The sequence below is a fragment of the Cynoglossus semilaevis genome, chromosome 4 (genome assembly GCF_000523025.1).
Source record: "Cynoglossus semilaevis isolate Cse_v1.0 chromosome 4, Cse_v1.0, whole genome shotgun sequence".
Classification (NCBI taxonomy): Eukaryota; Metazoa; Chordata; class Actinopteri; order Pleuronectiformes; family Cynoglossidae; genus Cynoglossus; species Cynoglossus semilaevis.
In genome coordinates this window covers 15,353,086-15,377,078 of record NC_024310.1, presented here as the reverse complement: position 1 = coordinate 15,377,078, position 23,993 = coordinate 15,353,086, and the positions used below count along the sequence as shown (strand labels likewise).

The 23,993-nt window shown below is 42.4% G+C and overlaps 4 protein-coding genes across 10 annotated transcripts; 2 read left to right on the top strand and 2 right to left on the bottom strand.

Annotated features, from left to right (window-relative positions):
• The first annotated feature begins 1,407 nt into the window (after positions 1–1,407).
• On the top strand, positions 1,408–3,735 carry chp2 (calcineurin-like EF-hand protein 2). The gene is made up of 7 exons (XM_008309535.3): positions 1,408–1,670; positions 2,186–2,258; positions 2,361–2,441; positions 2,795–2,919; positions 3,011–3,072; positions 3,142–3,264; positions 3,474–3,735. Exons 1-7 carry the CDS (start codon positions 1,598–1,600, stop codon positions 3,525–3,527), a joined length of 591 nt encoding a protein of 196 aa, XP_008307757.1. The 5' UTR covers positions 1,408–1,597; the 3' UTR covers positions 3,528–3,735.
• rnaset2l (ribonuclease T2, like) lies at positions 3,574–10,046 on the top strand. Of its 5 annotated transcripts, none has more exons than XM_025055120.1 (9): positions 3,574–3,743; positions 7,424–7,615; positions 7,690–7,757; positions 8,335–8,392; positions 8,477–8,544; positions 8,647–8,760; positions 8,933–8,981; positions 9,211–9,285; positions 9,444–10,046. In XM_025055120.1, the coding sequence occupies exons 2-9, from the start codon at positions 7,445–7,447 to the stop codon at positions 9,639–9,641; spliced, it is 801 nt and encodes a 266-aa protein (XP_024910888.1). In that variant the 5' UTR covers positions 3,574–3,743; positions 7,424–7,444; the 3' UTR covers positions 9,642–10,046. The 5 variants fall into 5 exon arrangements, with proteins under 5 accessions (XP_024910888.1, XP_024910885.1, XP_024910887.1 ...); XM_025055117.1 differs by having other exon boundaries at positions 6,601–7,615; XM_025055119.1 differs by lacking the exon at positions 3,574–3,743 and adding an exon at positions 6,377–6,757.
• On the bottom strand, positions 4,313–6,267 carry cox7a1 (cytochrome c oxidase subunit 7A1). Its single transcript, XM_008309534.3, has 4 exons — positions 6,109–6,267; positions 5,175–5,261; positions 4,764–4,848; positions 4,313–4,527 (listed from the first exon to the last, which is right to left on the bottom strand). The coding sequence occupies exons 1-4, from the start codon at positions 6,121–6,123 to the stop codon at positions 4,469–4,471; spliced, it is 246 nt and encodes an 81-aa protein (XP_008307756.1). The 5' UTR covers positions 6,124–6,267; the 3' UTR covers positions 4,313–4,468.
• A 1,086-nt stretch (positions 10,047–11,132) lies between the features above and the next one.
• supt5h (SPT5 homolog, DSIF elongation factor subunit) lies at positions 11,133–23,961 on the bottom strand. Of its 3 annotated transcripts, XM_017032117.2 has the most exons (31): positions 23,820–23,961; positions 23,527–23,620; positions 22,928–23,081; positions 22,763–22,831; positions 22,296–22,301; positions 20,238–20,249; positions 19,931–19,994; positions 19,664–19,732; positions 19,479–19,544; positions 19,377–19,407; positions 19,235–19,303; positions 18,467–18,718; positions 18,270–18,359; positions 18,112–18,179; positions 17,231–17,336; positions 17,054–17,144; positions 16,810–16,946; positions 16,344–16,499; positions 16,106–16,252; positions 15,716–15,862; positions 15,443–15,568; positions 15,168–15,252; positions 14,891–14,998; positions 14,705–14,807; positions 14,403–14,530; positions 12,834–12,939; positions 12,572–12,730; positions 12,150–12,318; positions 11,862–12,059; positions 11,576–11,671; positions 11,133–11,472 (listed from the first exon to the last, which is right to left on the bottom strand). In XM_017032117.2, the coding sequence occupies exons 2-31, from the start codon at positions 23,611–23,613 to the stop codon at positions 11,332–11,334; spliced, it is 3,240 nt and encodes a 1,079-aa protein (XP_016887606.1). In that variant the 5' UTR covers positions 23,614–23,620; positions 23,820–23,961; the 3' UTR covers positions 11,133–11,331. The 3 variants fall into 3 exon arrangements, with proteins under 3 accessions (XP_016887606.1, XP_008307750.1, XP_008307752.1); XM_008309528.3 differs by lacking the exon at positions 22,296–22,301 and having other exon boundaries at positions 11,213–11,472; XM_008309530.3 differs by lacking the exons at positions 20,238–20,249; positions 22,296–22,301 and having other exon boundaries at positions 11,213–11,472.
• Between the last annotated feature and the right edge of the window lie 32 nt (positions 23,962–23,993).

Below are 23,993 nucleotides of genomic sequence, written 5' to 3'. Positions count from 1 at the left end.
TCTTTACATCGCCCAGAATAGGGCTAAAGCGCTACCTGCTGTAAAACGAATGAAATTATTAGTTCAAGATTCGTTCACGACTCGTTCATTTTACTGTTCGAGAGTCAAAGATTCAAATCAATAAAAAGAATCTTCCCATCACTAATACCATCACCGGAACGGGAAGTATTACCACTTCCTTCCGCTTTAAAGTTACAGATGCGCCTCGTTATCCAATCACAAGCGTCCTGCACGACATCCATGATCCACTAGGTGGTAGTACAGGCTCATTAGTTTGTCAATGAGTAGGTACATACGATCACTGCACACTATTGTCAGTGCAGCTCAAGAAAAAAAATTCCAGCAACTCTTATTTGCAACTTATGCTGCAAATACTGAGTTGCATGCATTTATATCGTTATTTTATTTTTTAAATTGGGTTTTCTTCCGTCGAAAGAGATATATTTTATTCATTTTCCACAAGGGCAGTTTAGCGTAGGAACACATTTTATGATGAAATCTTGTCTGGTAATGGGGTTGGTTGTTCGGTTAGCTGCGCCAACAACGAGGTCCGGCCATTAGGTTGTATGCACGATTCGTCCTCCGGTGGCTCAAACGTGCAACTGCATATATAAACAAGTTCCATCCAAAAGGTCGTCTGCTCTGTGTGGATCTATGTTTGAGCCAATTGGTTTTCGCCCTCTAAGACGTGCAACTTCACTCATCAACGTATTGGCCGGACTTCGTTGTTGGCGGAGCTAACCGCAAACTGCTAAGACCGCAGGACTAAACACACGGTAGCAGGTTAACATGCCGCCAAAAAAGTTTGAGAAAAAAACTAAAGCACTGGTGTCCACAAATGGCTGAATATTTTATAAAACTGCTTCATTATGTAGTTATGTAAGTTATCTTTGCCTTCGTGACATCCACACACACACAACCGACGACGACGAAATGTTTGTTTGAAAAACAGGAGCGCACATTTCCGGTATAATTTAAAAGCTCTCGCTACACGTACGGAAACCAGAAGAGGAAATGACGTAAATTGATTAATGTGAAATAATTTGTAGATCTGTGTGTACAAAAGTTAAAACAGATTTCTTAATCATTAATAAATTAATTAATATATTAATAGATGAAATAATAAATAAAACAGAAATACATAGAGAACACGAGAAGATCCTTAATAACATTTTAGATCTTCAATCACATCCATCCACTAGGTAGTAGGTTTCAGGTGCAAATTCTATATATTGAATTTTTAATTTGCATGCAGTCAACTCCGTGACATAAACAACACAAATTAAAGTAGTATATGGATTCCCGGTGACGTCAGACGACATAGCAGTACACAATGAACCACACCAATCAACCGTAAGTATTAAATATATGTACTTAGTGATAGCTTCATTTTAATATAACACGTATATAATAACAACAACAATACTAATACTAATAAACAGGGAGTGGTTTGGACCAGTCGTTGGTCTGACAGAGCCTGTGTGGACAGCTGTCATTGGTTAAGCAGCATGTCTGTCCTGTGAGTGTGTGTCAGTGTGTGTGACAGAGCGCCGCCTGTCTCTCAGTAACAGGACCAGATAAGAGTGTGGGCAGCAGCATGGGCTCCAGCAGCAGCAGCAGCTACATGAGAAACATCCCACAAGCCCAGGTGCTCATTCATGAAACTGGCTGTGAGTTTGGTTGTTTATTATTTTATTGTGTTTTATATTCATTATTACTGTTTTATTGTTAGTCGTTTCTTCTGGCACTTTCTTCTCACTATCTTGTTTAGTTCTAACAGTGTGTGTATGTGTGTGTGGGTTTCTCGCAGCTGTTTATCTCAGCTTGTGTGTTCAACACCCTGATCTGTTCACACTGATACAGTGACTCAAATCCCATTGTTACAAACATGCACACTTAATTATCTGGGTTTTCATCCTCCAACCCTGCTGCTAAAAATAAAGTGGAAGAAAAAGAGGGAAATGTAGAAGAAGAAGTGGAAGAAAAAGAATCAGTGGAAGAAGGCACAGTTTTTCTCTGACATTCTCTGTTTCTGTACTTCAGTTTTGTCTAGGCTTTATCATCAAGTGTCTGACACACACACACTGATGCTGCATTCACGGTTCCTCAGACACTTCAGCATCATCATCTCAGCAACAACAGCCAGTTTCATGAACCTCATCTTCTGTTTGTTTGTTGACCTCAGTCTCAGCTGCTCACCTCCTCCGTCTGTATGAGAGGTTCCAGTTCTTGGACAAAGGCTCCACCGGAGAGCTGCGGTTGGTTTTCTGCACATCCTGGTTGTTTAAGCAAATAACGTAGACTTTTTATTGACCTTTGTCTCCCTGTCTCTGTTGTCCTTGGTTCTGTCCACTTCACAGAGCTCAGGATTTTACAGCCATCCCATCATTGGCCTTGAACCCCATTGGGGACAGAATCATCGGTTCCTTCTTTCCTCCAGGGTGAAGCAGCACTCCGTTTAAAATAACCAATTAAACCATAAAACCATCGACTGACAGTTGGTGTTGATACAAAGAAAGAGATACTCGTTGATTAAACTGTTGTTGTTAAAAAACACCTAAGTCAGAGAACCACCTGACAAATATCAGTGGTCAAAATCATCAGAATATTAAAATCATTTTGACCTGCACACTTCTTCACAAACATGAAGTCACATCACGTTTTATCCAATTGAGATTCATTTTGATTTAGACTGTGTGTAAGACTTCATGTTAAAGCAGCAGCTTTGAGAGTTATCAGTTTGTTCTAAACAGGAAACTGGGAACATTTCCACGTCCTCTCTCTCTTTTCACAGACAGGAAAAACTGGACTTTCCCTCCTTTGTTCGAATTATGGCTCATTTCCGTCCTACTGATCCGAACCGCAGCAGAGACGGAACACAGCTGGAGCCAGTCAACAGCAGAAACAAGAAACTGAGATGTGAGGGTAAAGTTAACGACTGACCTCTGACCTGTAACCACTGGATACTCCTTCACGCTCTGTGTGTGTGTGTGTGTGTGTTTGCTTCTAGTTGCCTTCCAGTTGTACGATCAGAATGGGGATGGAAACATTTCGAGAGCAGAACTTCTCCAGGTTGGTACTTGGCTTACACACTGAATACATGCTGCTTAATGCTGATTAGTGGACCACTGTGACGGGCAGGTGCTACGGGCTATGCTGGGGGTTCAAGTGCCAGAGGAGCAGCTGCAGAGCATTGCTGAACGAGCAATCCAGGAAGCAGACCTGGACAAAGACAACGTCATCTCCTTCGATGAGTTCAGGAAGGTGAGACCAGCAGGAGAGGGAAAACACAGGGAAATATTCACCTGTTGAAAGTCCTGTTGTTACCTGTTGAAAGTATGTTACTGTACAGTAGTAATAAACCAATCAGAGAAGGAAATACGCTAATCAAAAAAAATAAATATATATATAGACCTATATATACAGTATGTACAAGATTGAATTGCTGAAAACTAAAAATGCATTTTTTTCAGTCACTAGAGAAAGTGAACATCGATCAATTGATGAGCATTCGCTTTCTGAAATAAATGCTGACGTCATCGGTGTCAACGTTTGAAAGAGAGCGAGAGAACGAGAAAGACGGAGAAAGAAAGAAAGAAAAAAGTAAGTAAAGCAGGTTCAGTCATTCAATACACCTGCAAGCCAACAGAGGGCGACGGAGAACCATAACATTCTGCAGGAATGTCTTTCCGGAGAAAGTGAATGCACAACGACAAATAAAACTTAAGAAACTGCGACCAAAAGTAAGAGGTGATTTTTTTTATTATTTGAAATCAAAGCCTCGCCGGGTCTGTGGGTCCAGAACACGACAGCAGGGTTGGTCCAGTCTTTTAGAACCAACCAAGTTGAAGTTCGTTCATAAGAAACAGGAAGCTGCTGCAAAACTGTGAACTTTGGTTTTTGGTCATGTCAGGTCTTGAACTGCATTCACCCTGGGAGCTCCCAGATTGATTGATGATAGATTATTTTGTCTTTTTTTTTTATCATTATATTTTGAAGCAACGTTAGCAATCTTACAACAGGTGTTTGACAGTTTCTTGGTTACAGAGTTCCAGCTCTGTGTGGTTTGATGACGTGTCCGTTACTTTAACCCTGTGGTTAACTAACGTAAACAAAACACTTTTAGTGTATTTTAGTATTAGAGTAGTATTTAAGTATTTAAAGCAAAATTGAAACGATACTCCCAGAACACGTAACTGTGGAGAGAGGCAGTCTGTTAACGGACCACCACAGACTTTGAATAAAAGACTCTACAGTACTGCCCCCTGCTGGGAGCGACGTCTCTGCCTACAAAACACAGTACACTGCGGTATTTATTCTGAGCGTATTTTTATTGACAATATTTGAAGAGTTAAGAGATTAACAGTTAATCTCTAAAAGTAACGCATTTTAAATGTTCAGTGTTCAGAGAAAAACGAATCCATTTTAGAATAAACATTGGTGTTAAACTGAGTTACAGTCACGTTGTCTACACCTTCTTCTGAGGCATCGCTGCAGTGCACAGCGAGTAGAGGGAGTAGCAGGTTCCTGCAGACACACACACATAATAATGTATATCAAGTGCCTACAGCTGTGTCTCAGGACAAATACACGCATCACTAAAAACGTTAAAGCTAAGTTCACTTTAAAGCAGTACTTCTCAAATAGTGGGGCTCGGTGAGGAGCAGGGGAGGGGCGTAAGGGGCTTCCAGTGGAATATGGCACACTGGACATACTTAAATCAGGGGCAGCACTGCTTGAAGGAACATGTGGATCTGTGTTACCTGCAATGGTCAGAGTCATGGTGACCCGGTACATCAGCAGATCAAATGTTCCTCCCTTCAGGTGGACAGGGTGTCCGTTGTCCTCCTGTTTTCACAGAAAGGTTCATTGGTTGGATGATTGTCACAAAAACTCAGCTAAACAGATGTGAAGGAGCTGTATGTATGGTCGTGTGTGTGTGTGTGTGTGTGTGTGTGTGTGTGTCAGGGGGTCGATTTGCACTCTGTCCTCCTGAGCTTCTGCAGGACTAATAGATCAGTCAACGACACATCACAAATCATTCACTAACACTAATATGAAGATGTAAATCTTTGTTGTCGTTTCACTGATATTGTCACTCGAGCTGTGTTGACATTCTCAGGTCTATGTTCTGGTCAGAACCAAGCCTGTGATTCTGGTCATCATCTGTTTACCTGGAAACGTTTCTGGGCCTCAGCGACTCTGTTTCTCATCTGTCGAGCGGAGCTGCTGAAGGCTCGTCCGGCCACAAGGGGGACTTTCTGCAAAGACGTGAGATAGGAATGTTTGAATGACATGAAGAGTTTTTAACTTTTTTAACTTTAAACTCCATTTAGTAGTACTGCTTTGAATATTGAAAGTAGACAGAGTTAAATTAAAAAACCCAAAATGTTTCTAGAACTATTTAAAGAGGAAACTGAAGTCTATTCACAGCTCTGCAGAACAACAGGCTGACATTTTTCTACGTCATGGAGAAAAACACTGACTGTCCAATGTTAGACCACAGGGTTTGGTCCCGTACAGCCGCACATTGGCTTGGTAAAATAAAGATAAAGAGAATGACCTCGCATTATTTGATTCACTTTGATGAAAAGGAACAAGAAGTTTCACTAAATGTAATGGAGCAAAAAGCAGACTGGAAATAATTCAACACACGTCTGTTCAACAGTCACAGAGAACAGTCACAGCAGAGACGGAGTCAGAAGAAAATCAACTGAGACTTTGAAGTGAAACTAATGGAGCAGGAACAGATCATTCAGGTTCACCGTCACCGTCACAGAGAGGCAGTGTGTACGTGAGAGACTAACACAGAAGCACAAGGGCGCGTGTGCGTGTGCGTGTGTGTGTGTGTGTGTGTGTGCGTATGGTTCAACCATGTGAGTGAGGAGTGTTAGAGGTCATGTAAGGTGACAGTGTCTTAACAGTAAATATAGATTAGAACTTCACCACAGTGCAGCTAACAGACTGAGGCTAACACATGTAGCATTAAGTTGAAGGAAAGGCATAACACACACACACACACACACACACACACACACACACACACACACACACAGTCTCTGTACAGCAGCAGAGAAGAACCCAGAGGTAGAAACCAGCTGTAGTTACCAGTAGGTGGTTCATGTCTGCAGACCGTGTATACGTGTGTGTCTGAGTCGAGCTGCTCGGCCTGGATTTACCCTCACAAGGACATGCGCACACACACACACACACACACACACACACACACGCTGACGCTCACAGGCTGTCAGTGTTTCTGGATCAGAGCCAAACTACGATCTCCAGCTCAGGCCAAACAACAGCGAGGAAACAACTGGGAGAAACTGTCACGTGGTTTTCACTTTTTCACAGCTGGGTGGGGGCTGGAGGGGGGTTCGGTTCTGGATTGTTGGTTAAGAGACAATGGAAAGAAGAAGTGACTTCACACTGCTGTTTCACCTCAGCTCACACCTGTCACAGGAACAAGTACTCACTTCCCTCTGTGTGTTTTCATATAAAAAGCAACCAGCGTCACCCGAACACTTCTCTCATCTGGACATTCAACAGCAGCTCAACGTCTCAGGTTCGTCTCCCTTCTTTTTCTTTGACACTTTTTGGCAGATGATAAAAACAGCTCAGGTTTGGAGACAACGTCAGAGAAGGTGAGGTGGAGATGGTTTGGACACGGGCTGAGGAGTAAAGGTGGAGATCCTGGAGCTGTTGGAGAAGATCCTGGGTTGTAGACTATGTTTCTATCTCCTTCTTCACTATCCTAGTGGTAAGGGTTGTTATCAGAGGAGCACAGGTTCAAATCCCACATGGTTGGCAGTGGTGTGTTGAACTGAATGTGTCCACCTTTCCCCAGGGAGGGTAAAAGATGCATATGTTCAATGACCAATGTCTTCTTCTCCTTCTTGTTCTCATGTGCAGGTTCTCTGTCTTCCAGGTCACTTTATTGTAAAAATTCAGAAGTAGACAACTGAACATTGTGTTTGTCCTGTAGGGGGCAGACCTGCACATGTAGAAGAGCAAAGCTGACATGTCCATCTCTGAAAATTTACTTTATATTGTGTATACATTAACACACAACCAGCAGGTGTCCTCGTCATCCCAGCCATCCTCCAATTACAAGGGTGTCCCTTTAACCAGCAGAGCCGCTCAACTGAACACCCACAAACAGGACAACCCAGTTGGACACAAGCTCAGCCCAGTCCCTCAGGTGGCACTGACCTGAGCTCGGCACAAAACAGGTCCTGTAACCACGTCAGGCTGTGGTCACCTGCTCCATGGTGTGTTCACACACTAAGACAATAAGAACTAGAAGAACAGTTAGAAGTGAAGAGCCTCTTGGACCAGATGTGAAACCAGCCCAGTAATGGACCTCTGACTCATTGACAACAGTCAACAACATTTATATACTGTATTTTATATTTTTTTCTTGCAGTACTAGTCCTAGAGAACAAAGATGAGATTGGTGCTGCCTGTGCTGCTCAGCTCGGTTCTGGTGCTGGTCACTGCCTCAGACTGGGATGACCACAGACATGATGGACAAGAGTCTTCTCCAAACAACGACATGTCTCCGTGCAACTGGAAATGTCTTCTGTTCACACTGCAGTGGCCGGGCAGCTTCTGTCTGGTGAGTTCAGCAGCAACATCAACATCCAAATCATCGTGACGGTCATGAACACACTGTCCTCTCTGTCCCTACAGTCTCTCAGCAAGGGGACAGGATGTAGGATTCCTCAGAGCATCAACACCTGGACCATCCACGGCCTATGGTAAACACCAGCAGAACTCTTTTCATCTGGACGGGTCTCTCATTGAATGTCACCTCTGAAATATGAATGGTGATAAAATAAACAAACTTCTGGCAGGAAACAGGAAACAGGATCACAGAAACGAACCATCTAGAACAGTGCTCTCCAGCATACTCCAGCAACAGGTCTCAATCAGTGGTTCCCAACTTTTCTTTTCACCCTGGACAAGACAGTGTACCTACAGATCAGCTACCATTTCTCCAGTTATTATCCAATCATCATTGAGACCTCAGCAGTGAAAAATGCTACTCAGAGCTGCCCCCTTGACTCCCATTGAAGCTGAGCTTCAACAGGGTTTCATACACCTCACATCAACAGGATGGTCTGAGTCAATGAACCAGTCATAGAGTTAATCAGGTTTAAGTCAACCTTAGTCAATGTCAATAAGGCTGAAGAGATTTGACCTTTGACCTGAGGACAGGACAGAGGAAGCCGAGACATCACTGTTGTCTCAGAGACGACAGCACTGTTTTAAAGTGATTCTGTTCCGGTTCTCGTCCCTCTGTGTCTTTCCGTTGAACTGTCCTCTGTGTTCCAGGCCTGTTCATCCAAACAGCTGCTGCGACTGCTGGCACATGTATCCCTCAGATGTGCAGGTGAGAAGCCACAGAAGGACAGAGGTAATGATGTGTCCTGACACTGAACACTGATTGGATAAGGTCTGTGTGTGTGTGTTCCAGGAGCTGGAGGAGGAGCTGACTCAGCACTGGCCGTCCTTGCTGAAATCCAAAAGCAATTTTCACTTCTGGTACAGAATAATATTTGCTTTGATCTTTGAATCACATTGTTCTGAGAGTCACACTTTCATCTGCTCTCTCGGCGTCTGTGCTGTCTGTGCTGTGTGGAGCAGGAGGGACGAGTGGAAGAAGCACGGAGTGTGTGCAGCCTGTGCGGAAGGAATGAACTCTCCTTTCAAATACTTCCAGATCTGCCTGAAACTACAGAGACAGCTTGATATTCAGAAGTTGGTCTGAGCACACACACACGCACACACACACTCTCTCAGTAAATCCAGTCACATATAGGATCTCAGTGTTTTCACTTTTATCCACTTCAACAAATGTTTCACATCTCACACATAAAATTTAACATAAAGTCAAGATGAAAGGGTTTAACGCTGAATTTCTACCGTACAGATCTCTGGAAGATGGTGGCATCACTCCATCCTGTCAGCGACCCTACAAGGTAAATAACAGTACTGGTCAAAAGTCTTAGGCAGGTTTACAAGGTGCAGCATACTAATTATAATAAGGCTATAAATCAAACATGCACAAACACAGTCCAGACTGTGGATTAGGGTCAGTGTTCACACTAATTGAATGAATCAGAGCGTGAAAGAGTGAGTGAGGGATCACTAATGCTTTGTTAATCATCTATATCATCATTTCTCATTCTGCCTCTGGTCTCTCTATAGTTGGCAGAAGTGAAAAGCATTCTGAATCCACATCTGGGCAGCAGATATGAGATCCAGTGCATCACAGACGATCAGGTCAGTTCCAAGCAGATGACATTATTTGCTTGCATTGGTCCATTTAAGGCAGGAATGAAATGCTCAAAACCAGTCTCCTATGACGGTCTTTTCTCCAATGAGCAGCGAACACCAATGAGTTCCCACATTTCCTCTCTGCTCCTGTCTCCTCTTTTAAGGGAAGAGAGGTGTGGTTCCAGGTGAAGACCTCCATGTCTCGGAACCTGACCACCAGCTGTCAGTACCATGATGACTCAGAGGAGCAATGGTCCCGTGGTCCCAGGCGGAGCTTTTCTCATGCACATCCGTGTCCTCCTCAGCTGCCGTTCTACTATTTTCCCATAAACCACGAGCAACCAGATCAGCCGTGTAACTGATGCTGAGAGCAGAGACCATCACTCTACACTCACTCACACAAATGATTCACCTTCATGTCTTTTCTCATGAACCTGCCAGTTAGAACCAGAATCTGGTCCTGTTTTATTCTGGTTGAATGTCGGGGCTGTAGCGGCGTTACAACACTGACTGTGAACATGTTCCTCTTCTGTCTCCTCTGTGACGTTGAGCTACAAATACTTTTATTTTTAACAGGACTCTTTAAGACGTGACCAGGGGAGGGGTTTCTTTTGCTGGGAGAGATATTTTTCAAAACAACAATTAATTTTGTGCCAAAATCAATAAAATTAGTAGTTTTATGTCTGTGTTCCAGTACTTCAGTGTTTCTGCCACATTATTAGATACTCATGTTTAAAAAGTCTGAATAAACTAATATCTACCTGTAATCCTTCATCACTGGGACCACATGGATCAGATACAGGACAGCTGCGTGTGTCTCTGAACTCAAGCTGGACGTTAGCTTCAAAGTTACCTTCATTATACTGGTCTCTGGAGCCTACATCAGGAGACAGATCAACAGATACTAAGGTCAGACAAGAACCAGCACAACTGGACATCAGTGAGACGTCAACTTTAACTGTGGTTCACTTTCACTGTTTGTTAAATCGCCAAGTGTTTGAACGTAGCTGGTGAAAATGAAGAAGTGATGGATTTCACTTTTCTGATGTTCCCAGTATTTCACGCACACACACACAAACACAAAGTTCCTGTTTGTGTTGTCACTCTTCATCTGTTACACCATCTCTGACCATGGCTTTATATTAGACTTAAACCCCAACAGAGAAGCCCATTACACAAATACAATGAAATACTGTGACATGACACTAGAGACAGAAAATGTTCAAACTTTTATCTATGTCACAAGTTCAACTGACAAGTAACAGACCTGGGGTGTAAGAAAGTATCAGGACATGAGTTCTTTCAGAGAAAATTAAATAATATGACATTTCAACAGCTTCAAATTATTTGTCAACTGGCCAGGACAAGAGGAAAAGTGTTACTGGCCACAACATCCAAGCTGGCAGTACTTCACCAGAGGTTTGACTGACACCTCCACGAAACAGGCTCACCATTATCAGCTGACTCTTCACCCCCTCCAATCTGAACACACCAGCTGTCCATCAACACTTTGGGGCATATCCTCCAACTATCCACAGCTCCACTTGTCTGGACCATCTGCTACAGCACAGAGAAGGTCATTATCAGCACTGGATACAGGTTCTACACATGGAAACAACACAGTGGAGAAGGTTGTTTATTGACAATCATTGACATATCAGGTGAAAACCATGGTAAGCAGCCACTTACCCACTGGTGGCTGTTTACCATGGCAGCCACCTACACATCAAACTGTCAACCTGAACAGACATGTAAAGTAAAAATACACACAAGACAAACAGCTTCACAAGACAATTTTATTATTTTTGAGGTTTTTTTTGTCTCAATCAAAAAAAAAAAACAGAAACAGAAATACAGAAGAATGATCTAAAAACAGATTCAAAAAGATTCTAGAAAATAATGACATAAACGCAAGATTTAAAAAAAAAAAAAGGTCATAATTATATCTACAGTGTGTGTGTTTGAGTGAAGATGGATTGGTGAAGTCATAAAAATGTGAGTTCTTCCTGCTCCAACAGTGTTCTTTCACACACAGACCACTCTGATTTTCTCTCAGTGCTCTAAACGACCCAGGAACCTCAGGTTGAGAATCTTCAGCTGGTCGTCCAGCTCCATGCGCACAATGCCGTCGTCACCATCTATGCTCAGCAGGATTCCTGTGGCCTCGCGGTCTTCTCCCAGGATGACTTTCACCTTGACACACAGGGACAGTGAAGGCAACATGAATGGAATGATTGACAAACTGTAGTTGGGACTGTTGTTATGAACGTCAGGATGTCACATCACTGATGGTTACCTTGTTGTTCTTGGTGGGTGTGACGGGTTCCAGGTGATCACTGCTGATACTCACCACCTTCTCTGACTCCTGCATGAACACTGAACACATTCCACCCTACACGCACACACAGACACACACAAACAGTATGTTAAATTTAGAGAAAGTTAGAGTTAGAATCAGATCAGTTTTAGGACAACTGTTATAAATAATAAATCATATATTTACTAGTTACAGTTGGGGATTAACAATGGGTAACGCCTTTGTAAAGCACACAAAAAACACTGTGTGTGTGTGTTTGTTTTACCGTGACACTCCTGATGACCCCCATCTGTCCCATCAGGTCCATGAAGGAGTCCTTCACTCTGACTAGGATGTCTGTCGTCACCCAGTCGTTACTGCCTTGCTCAATGTTTGAGCCTGGGGTGTGGGGGTTATAGCCACCAGGAGAGGGCGCTCCTGGTGTCATGGGGCTATAACCAACAGGACTGGGGCTGGGACTGGCCTGTGGAGACAGGTGTCAGTCAGGCGACTGAAGCATCTGCGTCTCTGTGAGAGCAGTCACACTTCTCAACCATCTTTGACCACCTCTTACCTGATATGCCATTGGGGAGGGCGTGGGGTGGTAGCTGGCTGGTGAGTGTGTATTCTGGTAGCCAACGGGTGAGGGTGCGACCTGGTGGTAACTCTGAGGACTGGGACTGGGCTGATACGAGCCCTGAGGAGAAGGAGCTGCATAAGGAGAATACTGCTCGGTGTTGTACCTGCAACATACAGGATGGGGGTGGTCACATTCAGGACACACAGGTTAGCTGCGGTTGTGGACAGGTTCTAGGTTGACTGTATATGAGAAATGGACAAAGCCACCTGCAGTTTCCAGCAGTTAAATATGGACGCACTGGTTCCATATTTGAACTCCTGTGTATCATCAGTGTGAAGCATCACCTGGACCAGTCTAGACTGCAGCTGTGTACATGTCCAGTTCTTATATACCTCTTATGCTGCGTCATTACTCACATAGCAGGTGTGCCAGGAGTCTGAGGATTGTACTGAGGGTTGACCTGAGGAGAGGGGACTTCTGGGTATCCTGGGGTCTGTGGGTTGGGTGTTCCCGTGTACCCCTGTGGGGAGGGGGATGGCTCATCATCGTAGCCAAAGTCGTACTCTTCCTCATTCCTGGAGATGGTAATAGTTGTTTTATAAAATGTTGTTACATAAAATGTACACAAATGTAAAATATCTTATTTTGAATAAATGTTAGATTTCTATTTTTTTTTACCTGGAAGGTGTGTTAGGGTTATTTGGATCCCAGGCTCCACTCTGACCTGGAGTCCTGCTCCCATCATGCAGTGGTGTCTGAGAGCCATAATGGGGCGTTCGACTTCCTGTTACAAAACCACGTTTGATAAGTGGAGATAAACATTCTGTTTGTTTCAACAATGTTTTTTTTGTTTGTAGCCTTTTAGCTACTGCTGCTTTTGCTTTTCTTTTAACATCAGAGAGTGTGTTACAAATAACAGAAAGCAAAAAAAAAAAAACGGGAGCCTGGAGAAGTCATAATGTATTAGCTCCTGTTAGCTCATGTGCTAATGGCTGTGCTGTGGACATATGAAGTCAGAAGAGCGATGTGACTGAAGGCTGTCTGCTCGGCTCAGAGCGCAGTGAAGGGCTCAGTGTGGTTAGTTTGGCTAATTCTACTGGCCAATAGAGCAGGGGTCACCAACATGATGTGCGGGGGCACCTCGTAGCCCCCATGGACTACCTAAGGTGCCCGTGGGGTATGTTCCAAAAATAAAACTAGTCAACAACATAGTCAGAAATTGTACTGTTACTGTTCTGAAAAATAGTTACGTTGCTCTGTTTACCTCACCACAAACAGAGCAACCTTTTATACGCTTGTACAGTGGTTGTGTGGTTTCCCCAAAGAAGGGCTTGCGTCACTGCACTGTACTGCATATACAAACTTGCTGTGTTTGTGGTGAGGAATGTTGTCCTTTGGATGAACCAGTCTTTGTCTGAGAGTGTTAGTGGGTTTAAAATGTTGGGATTTAGAGTTCTGATAACTCCCAATTTGTGTTGTAGTGGGTGATGTATATGCTATATATGATTAAATGACCTGGATGACTGAAAACCTACACAGACACACTGCTACTGTTCTTTTGGAATCAGTTACATTTGCAATGATATTCAAATGTTTGCAATGTTGATGGCAAGAAGAGCTTCTACTATTGTCTGTCCCAGAACTTATTATAATTACATTGTTCGGGAAGTCTGTATCAAACAAGTAGTTCTTCATATTACAACCCCTGGCAAAAATTGTGGAATCACTAGACTCGGAGGATGTTTATTCAGTTGTTTAATTTTGTCACAGACATGACACAAAACTAAAGTTGTTTCAAATGTCAACTTTCTGCCTTTAAGATACACTAATAGAAAACCACAAAAAAAAGATGTGGTAGTCAGTTACAATATAACTATACAATATAAATATGAAAAATATGGAATCACTTAATTCTGAGGAAATTGAACAAAATTAAACAACTGAATGAACATCCTCAGAGATTCCATAATTTTTGCCATGGGTTGTACGTAAGTGCCTTTGACGTAGCTCTTAGTTTTAAAAAGGTCAGTGACCCCTGATCTAGAGCTACATTTTCTAAACTGGTTGTAAGTTTTCCACAGCCTATTATAACCCAAAACCATCTGACACATCAAAGCTGGAACCTTGACTCACACAAGTTTCAAATTAGAGAAAAAAGTTCAATATCCCTCGCAAACAAACCAAAAAAGCATGACGTCAATTTCATGATCATAGATAAGTAACAATCAGCAGCAGGCTGTGACTCACCATCATGCAGTGGAGTCTGAGAGCCGTACATGGGTGTCCTGGAGCCAGTTCCGTACATAGGAGTCTGGGAGCCGTACATGGGAGTACGACCGTGAGTGGACGTCATTCCACTGTGTCTCTTAGCTCCCCTGGAGAAAAAGGTTAGAGACATTAGCATACAAGGTCAACAAGACGACAGCAGGTCAACAACACCTTTGACCTCACTGCAGAGTCAGTTCTCTACTAGGAGCTAAAGTATATCAATAACTGATGCTACTGTTTTAAATAAAACTCTAAAGCACATTTGACTCGTGTTCACATACATGGTGGTGAGGCGCTGTCTGTCCACAGAAATAGTCTGACAGGTCGAGTGAAGCTCCACTCTGGCCGTAGACTCTGTTGCATCCTTCACTACCCCAATGTATCCTGGGAAACGGAGGACAGCATTTAGCTTTTAAAGCAGGGACTCAGCAGGACTGCAATGGAACCAACAACCTCCATCGGGATACCTTTATAAGGGCCCTGAGAGATACGGACTGTTTGACCAATCAGCTCATTGTCTCTTCGTCCTCGGCCCCGACCCATTCCTCCTCCTTGTCCACCTCTTTGTTGAGCACCTGGGAGGTCACAACATTCATCATCACTGAGATCTGACTCTTAATCCATGTCAAAAACAGTTGATCAGCTCCTGACAGGAGCCTACATGGCTGAGAACCTACACAGACCACCAGACTACACACATTTATAGAGATTGTGTGTGTGTGTGTGTGTGTGAGAACCACTCACCTCCTCCACCGTGGTGCATGGGGCTGCTGATACGAGGACTCATTGGGGCAAATCCTCCCACGGTGAAGTTAGTCACGTCCCTTGGCTATAGTAAAACAAAAAAAGGAATTCTTGAACTTGTTGATGGAAAATTACAACCAGACTCACTAATAAAACAAACAACATAGAGAACGTAGAGAACTAAAATAGACACAATGTCAGTTTGCAACCCTAACCCTGGGACCAGATCCAGTCCAAACTCAGAAAGCACACCACCATTCAGCCAGCGTTCTGACCTTTGATCCTCCGGCCAACACCAGGTGTCGGGTCTTGCAGACAAACATGCCTCCGTTTTCCACCAGCTTCTTGCAGTGAAGGAAGGCAAAACCTCGAAACAGGTGCCGAATCTCACCTTCACGACCCTTTAGGTAAAAAAAAAAAAAAAACAAAAAAAAAAAACCACACACACACATATATATTATATATACATATATATAAAAAACAATCAGACATGCACAACAACCATGTCCTTATCAGAAAAGAAACCTGTTCATCAACTGTGTCCTTACAGAGTGAGGCCCATCGATGACCTTCACAATGTCCTTGACATGAATGTTGTTCTGTTCTGAATCCAGTGCCACAGCAAAGCGGTTGTCCTTCCTGCGGTTCACCGCCTGGTGGCGCACTGTCAATACCTTGCCATGCATGTTCAAAACCTGCAAAACAAAGATGTCGTTCAGTTAAACTTGTATTAGCTGTTTAACTCAGGGACATAGAAGTGGTAAATAAATGTCATTGTATATAATTTAATTATTATTATTAGTTAGAGCCTTAGTTCTCATAATTCTGTAGAGAGATAACTGCAGAGTTTCTTCTGTTGGTTGCACTGTTACAGGAGTGTCTGCGGGTCTACAGTCTCCTGAGTCTACAGGGTTTACAGGTCAACAGGACCAACAAACCTGGAAGGTCTCTCTCTCTAGTCGGACGATGACTCCAACCGTCTGTGGGTCAAGTTGAACCAGCTCACCCCACTCATGCTGCCCACCTGCATCCACTCCAGAGGCCGTCTCTGAACAGAGCTGCAAATCTCTTGGTAACACCTTCAGCTGTGTACACACAAACACACATGGGTAAATGATTTCTCCCCTGGTTCCGTCTTCTACGACACTGTCACTACATGTGATACATTCTCTCTACCTCATGCATTGTGAGGTCAGAAAAGAGGATGACAAAGTTCTCCTCCACTCTGACGATCAGACCAGTGTCTCCCTCGTATCTTCCAGCGATCACCTTCACGTGGTCTCCCATACGGAAGTATTTACGCAACTCATGAGCAGGAAATTCTAGAGGATCCTGGATGGAAACAGACAAAAAAATAAAAACCTCTTACAACATACGTCCGGAGACAGTCTGGATTCAGAACCATCAGAGCTATGCTTCAGGCATGGATATCAGTCACCAAATAAATCAAACCACTGCATTTAAATCAGGAGTCAGATCAGTACTGCTTAGTATTGTGTCACTGTTGTCGACACCCAACAGTATTTTATTAAAATTTCCTTAAACTGTCACTGCCACAAAGTGCCTTTGTGTAAAGAAAAGATGTCAAGAATGTCATGTCATCTAACATGCCGTGCATTATGGTTATGGTTTGTTTGTGTACCTTTAAATCCTCATGTTTGGGCATAATGGTGATCTTGTTTCCGTCCACACTAAGGATTTTTCCCTGCAGGTTGATCAACTCTCCCTCACACACCTCCACATTGTCACCAGCTTGCAGGTTGTGTTCACGCTCCTTGCCTGGTCACGTGCATATAAATACAAACAAACCATCACATCTTCTTCATGCTTTAAAGAATGATTTGTTCATGTTAGGCCTCCACTATCTAAACCTGGGGCAGATGTACCTGACTCTGTCACCACCTCTAGGTCGATTCCTTCAGGCTGGTCTTCAAACTTCTCCAGCTCAGACAGAGTGGGCTTCACTCCATCTGTAATCTGACCCAGAGAAATTCTCCTGTCATCGTCTCAGTTAATTTTCAGAACATGACTGAGGGAAAGAAAAACCCAAAACATGTTCTCACCACTGCAGACATTGCAAAGCTCTTGAAGAGAAAGCCCTTGCGGCTGTAACGATTGCCCTCAAAGATCATGAAATCTCCATCGTGGCTCACCTCCCCGCCCAAGGATCTGTCCATCAAACCATCATCAGTTGGACAAACACTTCATCAAAAGAATTGTATACATTCTCTATTCTTCAGTGAATAAAGAGGGTTATAATGTCAAAATATTTGGTATCATCAACAAATGTTTTCCTGCAGTCCTGGGTTGTTTTGGTTACATATTATTACTTGTTTTTTTTACTTTTATGGACTGGCAGGGAGACAACCCCTCTGCCCAGGCTGATCAGCTCCGGTTATCTCCAGTTTAGACACTTCTTGATTGTGTCAAGAAGTGAGGCTCAGCCATTGACAACTGTATGGCCTCAACTGTGGTCTGCGACCCTGATGTTTGTCTTTGTTAAGACTTCTGCAGCTAATTGGGAATCATCGTTCAGTTCTCTACATGTGCTCAGCTGACAAAAGGGGGAGACTACAAATATATACACCTGCCTAAAACTTTTGCAGGTGTATTGCAGAGGACTAGAGAAAAAAAAACTTTCAGGTTGGTAAGAATTTTTGTTTATCCAGGCATAAATCTAACAGCTGAGACATTTGGTTTCATATTAAGCACCATTCAGATGTAGTGGCACGACCACCGGTTAAGCTAAATGCTAGTTTTGGCCTGGTAATCGCTGATCTATCAGGTTTTCAAATCTCTGAAAAAACAATCGCCACAACACTTATGTCTCCCGGTCCCAGGAGCCTGACCAACATTAGAGCCAGCTCATTCCTTCACTGTTCAAAGACCAGTGTCTGGAGGAACCACTGATCCACTAAAGCTTGGCTTTTTGTTTAGTTCTTACCTAATCTTCTCCGTATCAAAGAGCCTCTGGGGAGGTCTCTTGTACTTCTTCTTAGCGAACCAGTCTTTCTGCAGGACAAAGACAGACACAAAGCATATGAGATGAATGAAGAAAACCCATGAGAGTCAGTTAGAGCAGAGTTTTTTCATTTCAGGTACCAGACTCATTTTGGCCTTGATTCTATCCAGGTCTATTCGAGGGATCATCTTCAGAGAGATGGTGTTTTGACTCAGCTCCACATAATCAACCTGTGAAAGGTAGAACATGTGTTGACCCAGTGAAAGCAGGACAAACATGAACCTGTCTAAATTGGTGATGACTAGTCTGGTGTGCTGAACTCCACATTCAATGGTACCTGAGCGATGTCGTCCCTGTACAAGCCTCTCTTCAGTCTCACCCAGGACTTGGGTTTCAAGTTGGTCACTTCTTTGACCACCTTCAGAACATCCGTCATCTCTTTGATAGGAACCATCTGCTGGTTCCAGAAGCCCATCCTCAGGTTGCCCATTCCCTCAATGGCTGCCTTAACATGGGTCTGCTTGTAGGACTCTACATAGATATAGCCCTTCACATGGTCTGGGGCCACAACCGATTTGATCTGCAGGGGCTGTGGATGAGGAGGGAAAAGGGTGTGTGTGTGTGTGGGGGGGGATACTCAATGTTAGAGATGGATAACAATGTTTCAGCATGGAGTATCTGCAGATATTATATTTATTTATTAACTGTGAACATCTAAAAGCACCATCATGTTTTATCAGTTTAAAAATATTCTTTAGTTCTAAAGAAAGACCAGGATAGACCAGGGCAGACCGAAGCGCCGGACGATTTGACAGCTAGACACTTTCTACCTGTCTAGTCCTGTCTTCTTCTTTTCCGTCTCTCTGCACCATTAAATATTCAGATAGATATATGTACTTTATTGATCCCAAATTACAACTGCTGGAACACTGTAACTAGCATTCACACACCAGCTTAGGAAAATTTACAATTCAGATCAATCCCAGGGACTTTCCTTAACTTTTACAGTACATTTTCAATCATCTGATGTTACACTTTAACGAAGACTTTAACCATATGTTACTATTATTAAAATCCCATAAGAAGGAAGAAGACAGTGTCTTACTGTGTCTGTGAATTGGTAGGCGATGAATTTTCTCATCAATGCAATGGCTGTTGCTCGCTCCTCTCCAATCTGTGAAAATTATATACATGTGATTGTGTGTACTGTATATGTGTGTACTGTATATGTGTGTAGGTGTACATACCTTACACTTAACTGTCCACAGGTTTGGATCTCTGGGGAGAACAAATGTATAAAATAAGTTTTGTTCATTTTCATAATAATAAGTTAATTTTTTTTCACTCACTTGACTCCAGGGAGCAACTGCTGTTGGGTGATGTCATCAGACAGTTCTTCGGATCCTCCAGAGTAACTGGACACAGGGGAAAAGAAAAACATTTTACCATCAACCTCCAGGTGTTTTCTAAAATATTTGCTAATCACAGAAACATTTGGACTGAATGACAGACAGTCAGAAACAGAAACACTCACTGCTCTCCTCCAGATGATTTGGCATATTTCCTCATGTAGTATTCACCTAGGGCTTCTTCTCTGGAATCTCTGCAACACACACAACAAAATACAAACACACACTGAAAAAGGAGTCACAGAAATCAACACACCACTCCAGTTGAACTGACCCTGACAGAGTCAGAAGAGGAAGCTGAAGTGGAAAGTTTGAATGTTTATTGTTTTGTGTTACATTGATCTGTCTGCCCTGTAGGTTGAAAAGAAACACACTGTGGATGTGTCTGTTACCTCCAGAGGTTCTGCAGCCTCCTCGATCCAGAATGATCTTCCACCATATGGTCAATGTTTGACACTGAGTGAAAGACAAAAAAGTCAATGTAGAAGGAGAGGATGTTCATGTGTCACTTAAACTCAGATTATGACTTCAACGGGTGAATGTTAAATACACTAACTATCATGTTACACAGTTTGACTGTAAATCCACTGACACACCAGCAGCGCAGTGTGTCTACACTTATTTTGTCAAGTCTACGCATACAAATGTATGAATGTAATCATAGAAATAGAAATAATAGAAAAAGAAAAACAGACTAACCTTCAGCTTCCTCTGGTGGGGGGTGGGGATGATGGGAGAGGAAAAAAACAGACAATAGAGAAGAACAGCAGGAAGAGGATTTAAAGAGAGGGGATAGAAATTGTAACAGGGCCAAAGAATAAAAATAGACAAAGAATCACAAGTTAAAACAAAAAAAAGATTGAATTCCAGTGGAGGAAGATGAGGACACAGGAAAGAATTGGAAAAGTGTTAAAAGAAGAACCCGAGACCCGGTAACGGATAAGCGGACGAAAATGGATGGATGGATTAAAAGAAGAATGTAAGGTGGGGGCAGTAGTGAGACAAAGCATGATGGGAGAAAAAACACAACAACAAAACGTCATTAATGTGACTGTAGAGCACGGAGAAGCAGGAGGACAATGGCTGGTTCAATGATTCAGGGGGAAGAAAAGTAGAAAGAAAAGACAGCACTGTGATGTCGTTACAGCTGAGAAACCTCACATTCACATCTGGTCTTGATTAGGGCTGAGTGATACATGCCCTCTTTAACATATACTGTATGTTCTCATACATTTAAATGTGTGATATAGGATGAAACTATATAATTTGTGTTGACATTTGTAACTTTGGCATGAATTCAAATGTGTCCAACCATCAGTCTGTCTATCTGACTTCAGCTCAGGTTAAAAACCACTCTGCAGAAAAGAAACTTTAAACCTTTGCTTAAAAAAAAAGAAAAACTTGTGGCTTTGTCGTTTGCAGATGGTTTGAGTTTAGAGTTTCAAATGAGCAGCCCTGTTGTGAAACCAACAGTTCCAGACACTACAGTCTCTTCATTATTAAGAATTTGTTTAACTGTGAATCTAACGTACTTGTTTTCAGATCATGTGAGAATTGGGACCATTTTAAGCAGAAGCATGTTGATTAAGTTAACTAAAAAAAAAAAAACACACAAAGAACATGTTTACAACAACAGTCATTAACAAAGACAACAGTCTTTTACAGTTCATTCACAAAACAATAGATTTTGTATTTACTTAAGTTCTGGCATTTAATGCTGTATTTTCCATCAACATTAGCATTTTTTGAACTAAAATGTCTCTGTGAATATGTATCCTTCTTCCCTTTTGTTACTATTTGGTATATGTTGATATGATATCTGCACCATATCACGCAGCCCTATTGTAAATATTGATTCTTTTAATGAGACCAATTGAGATGTGAAATTTGAATTTCAGAATGTTTGTAGACACAGATGAAGACCTGGCCTGTGCACAGGTGCTCTTTAACAGGCTGCACAGGCCAAAGGTCAAAGGTCTGCTGCTCTTTTCTTTCTACAGTTCTACCGTTTGTCATATAGAAACCACATTTTTCATTGAAAATGACAAATAAAAACACGCACACAAAGTGACAAGTTTATGTCCAGGCTGCAGGGTCAGGCAAATAATCACACTTGGTTCTCTGAGAGTGGACGGACGTTACCACACACAGGGATTAAATTCAAGAGGCTGAGATTGCAGCGACCAGGTGGATTTACTCCAGGACAAGCATCGACCTGCATCAGTGTCATTTCATTACATATCAAGTTGATCAGTAGAAATCTATCTAAAGGCTCCATACAGATGCTGGTGGTGAATCAAGTCCACAGAGAATCAACCAGAACAACTGCTGTCAGAAAAAAGTACTGTGTTTTAACAATGTAACTACAGGCTGATCTGATATCTACTGACATAAACAGTCTGTAGATGTGGTGACCAAATGTCTGTGGACAAATCTGTGAACAAACAGAAAACTAAAGTCTATGTTTCTTAGTCATCTAAAACTCTATAAACATATTTTTTTGTTCAGGGCCAAGTAAACTGATGGTTTTACCTGTGTACAAGTTTAACTTGTTAATATCTCCTTAAATAAATAATGAAACAAAGTTGTGTACTAGGAGCCAATAATGGATTTGCCCTCTGTGCTTCCTCTCACTGACACAAACACACTCTGGGGTGGAGGTTGAAATGTGGATTTGGCTAAATAGATGAAACTGATTTTTCATCTGCCTCAAATAAATATGGATTCAAATAAAAGGTATCAGAGCAGGAGAATTACCGTGAACTGAAGAGGACATGCATGACAAAAAGAAACAGTGGTAAGACAAAAAAAGCTCAGTCAGGAGAAAAATCGCACCACATCAGCTCAACATGTGTTTCAAGGAAAACATCTTTGTAATGTCACAAACAGAACAAACAGTTGTCCACCGGGCAACTGCTAAATACTTAAATATGGTACCAGAGAATTTACGCTTTTATGCAAAGCAACTTACAGGCTTACAGGCCTGCTAACCGATACACTATGGAACCACATTTCACTTGTAAATAACAACTGCAAAGAAAACAATGTTGTAGAAATTCAAAAAAGAAAATTTACTTCTAGCTGTTCAAGTCGAAACATCTCACCTGCTCATGTGTTACAATACATAAAACAAGCCAGGTTCACTCATCGTGATAACAATTGAGTGTTTTTGTTGAATTACTCATCAATATTATCAATAAGAATCAACAGTCAAAATTTCTCACCTTTTTCCAGAATGTCTTCGGCTCCTTCCTCCCAGTGCTCTTCCTCATCCTCATACTCATCATCCACATCTGGATAGAGAGGAAACACAGAGAAGGAGGAGGTTAGTCAGAAAACAGAGACAGGGGAGGAGCAGCTACAACCGGCAGAGGATCAATGATATCTACCAGCTTCATCCAAGATATATCCTCCATGTCTTGGCTTCTTCCTTGGCCGCTCATCGTCGTCTTCATCCTCCTCCTCGTCATACTCATCATCATCCAGGTCTTCTCCCTCCTCTTCAGCGACCTTGTCACTGCCCACAGGGCTGGCTGTCTCCTCCTGAAGATTGGACAAAAAAAACAAAATGTAAATTTGTGTACATGTATAAAAGTCTTTGTTGTTATGTTTGTCGGGTGTTACGTTTGAATGAATTAAGTGTTAAATAGAGTCCAGTGTTGAACAGTTGGTTTACCCCTAAATGGACTTTAACTACATTCCCCGATGGCTGTGAATGTTGAGTTTACATACCCTTTCTCTTTTTAGAGAAAACGCGTATCATAAGTTCTCCTTCATTCTTAGGCAGTAAACCTAAGTTAAGAGCCATTGAGCAAATACTAAATCAGTATATGTTGCTAAATGCTACACAGTTGTGATGCGGTAACTGTTACGCATAGTTACACAATTACCGCATCAAAGGCTGAATTCAACATTCCCAACCGCCAGCATGCTGATGTCCACGACCAGTCGCAGTCGTTACGGTGAGCGCCTTTAGCTGTTAGCTTACCTCATTATCTTCCACCTCCTCTGCCTCTCCATCGCTACTGCGTTCGCTTTGGTTGTCGGAAAAGTCGCTGTCTTCACTGTCAGACATTTTTAACCTGGACACACAACAGTACCATTAATGAACATTAACATTTTCAACGTACTGTGGATTAAAAGCAGACTGTGTGGCTAACACTTAGCCACCACTAGGCCTAGCTCGAGATGCTAGTGTTTTTGACATAACTGTATCGTTCCCGTTCCTTCAGAACCGTTTCCATTAAGTATGAAGCAGTGGGCTAAGTGTGTGTAACTTACCCTTTACTGTTTGTCAAAGTGGAATATCCAAGGTTAGGTGATGCGAACCACGATTAAAAAAAACTTATTTTATTCAGCACAGGACCATTTCGTACTTTCGAACCGCGAGATCTCGACAGCGACCACAAATGCCTCGCGAGACTTGATCGGCAGCAAAACTTGACAAAACAGGAA

Bases quoted from the DNA above. Each gene is read 5' to 3' on its own strand.
- cox7a1 (XM_008309534.3), bottom strand. The intron at 4,849-5,174 runs GTAAACAGATGA...CTGTGAAAACAG, and splicing joins AGGCCCAGAAACGTTTCCAG to GAGGACAACGGACACCCTGT. The intron at 4,528-4,763 runs GTAACACAGATC...GTGTGTCTGCAG, and splicing joins CATGACTCTGACCATTGCAG to GAACCTGCTACTCCCTCTAC.
- rnaset2l (XM_025055120.1), top strand. From the start codon at position 7,445: ATGAGATTGGTGCTGCCTGTGCTGCTCAGCTCGGTTCTGGTGCTGGTC. The intron at 8,761-8,932 runs GTTGGTCTGAGC...TCTACCGTACAG, and splicing joins AGACAGCTTGATATTCAGAA to ATCTCTGGAAGATGGTGGCA. The intron at 8,982-9,210 runs GTAAATAACAGT...GTCTCTCTATAG, and splicing joins CCTGTCAGCGACCCTACAAG to TTGGCAGAAGTGAAAAGCAT.
- supt5h (XM_017032117.2), bottom strand. From the start codon at position 23,613: ATGTCTGACAGTGAAGACAGCGACTTTTCCGACAACCAAAGCGAACGC. The intron at 16,500-16,809 runs GTACACAAACAA...GTTTCCATCCAG, and splicing joins CCAAACATGAGGATTTAAAG to GATCCTCTAGAATTTCCTGC. The intron at 14,999-15,167 runs GTGAGTGGTTCT...GTGACCTCCCAG, and splicing joins CATGCACCACGGTGGAGGAG to GTGCTCAACAAAGAGGTGGA.
- chp2 (XM_008309535.3), top strand. From the start codon at position 1,598: ATGGGCTCCAGCAGCAGCAGCAGCTACATGAGAAACATCCCACAAGCC. The intron at 2,442-2,794 runs GTGAAGCAGCAC...CTCTTTTCACAG, and splicing joins GGTTCCTTCTTTCCTCCAGG to ACAGGAAAAACTGGACTTTC. The intron at 2,920-3,010 runs GTGAGGGTAAAG...GTTTGCTTCTAG, and splicing joins CAGAAACAAGAAACTGAGAT to TTGCCTTCCAGTTGTACGAT.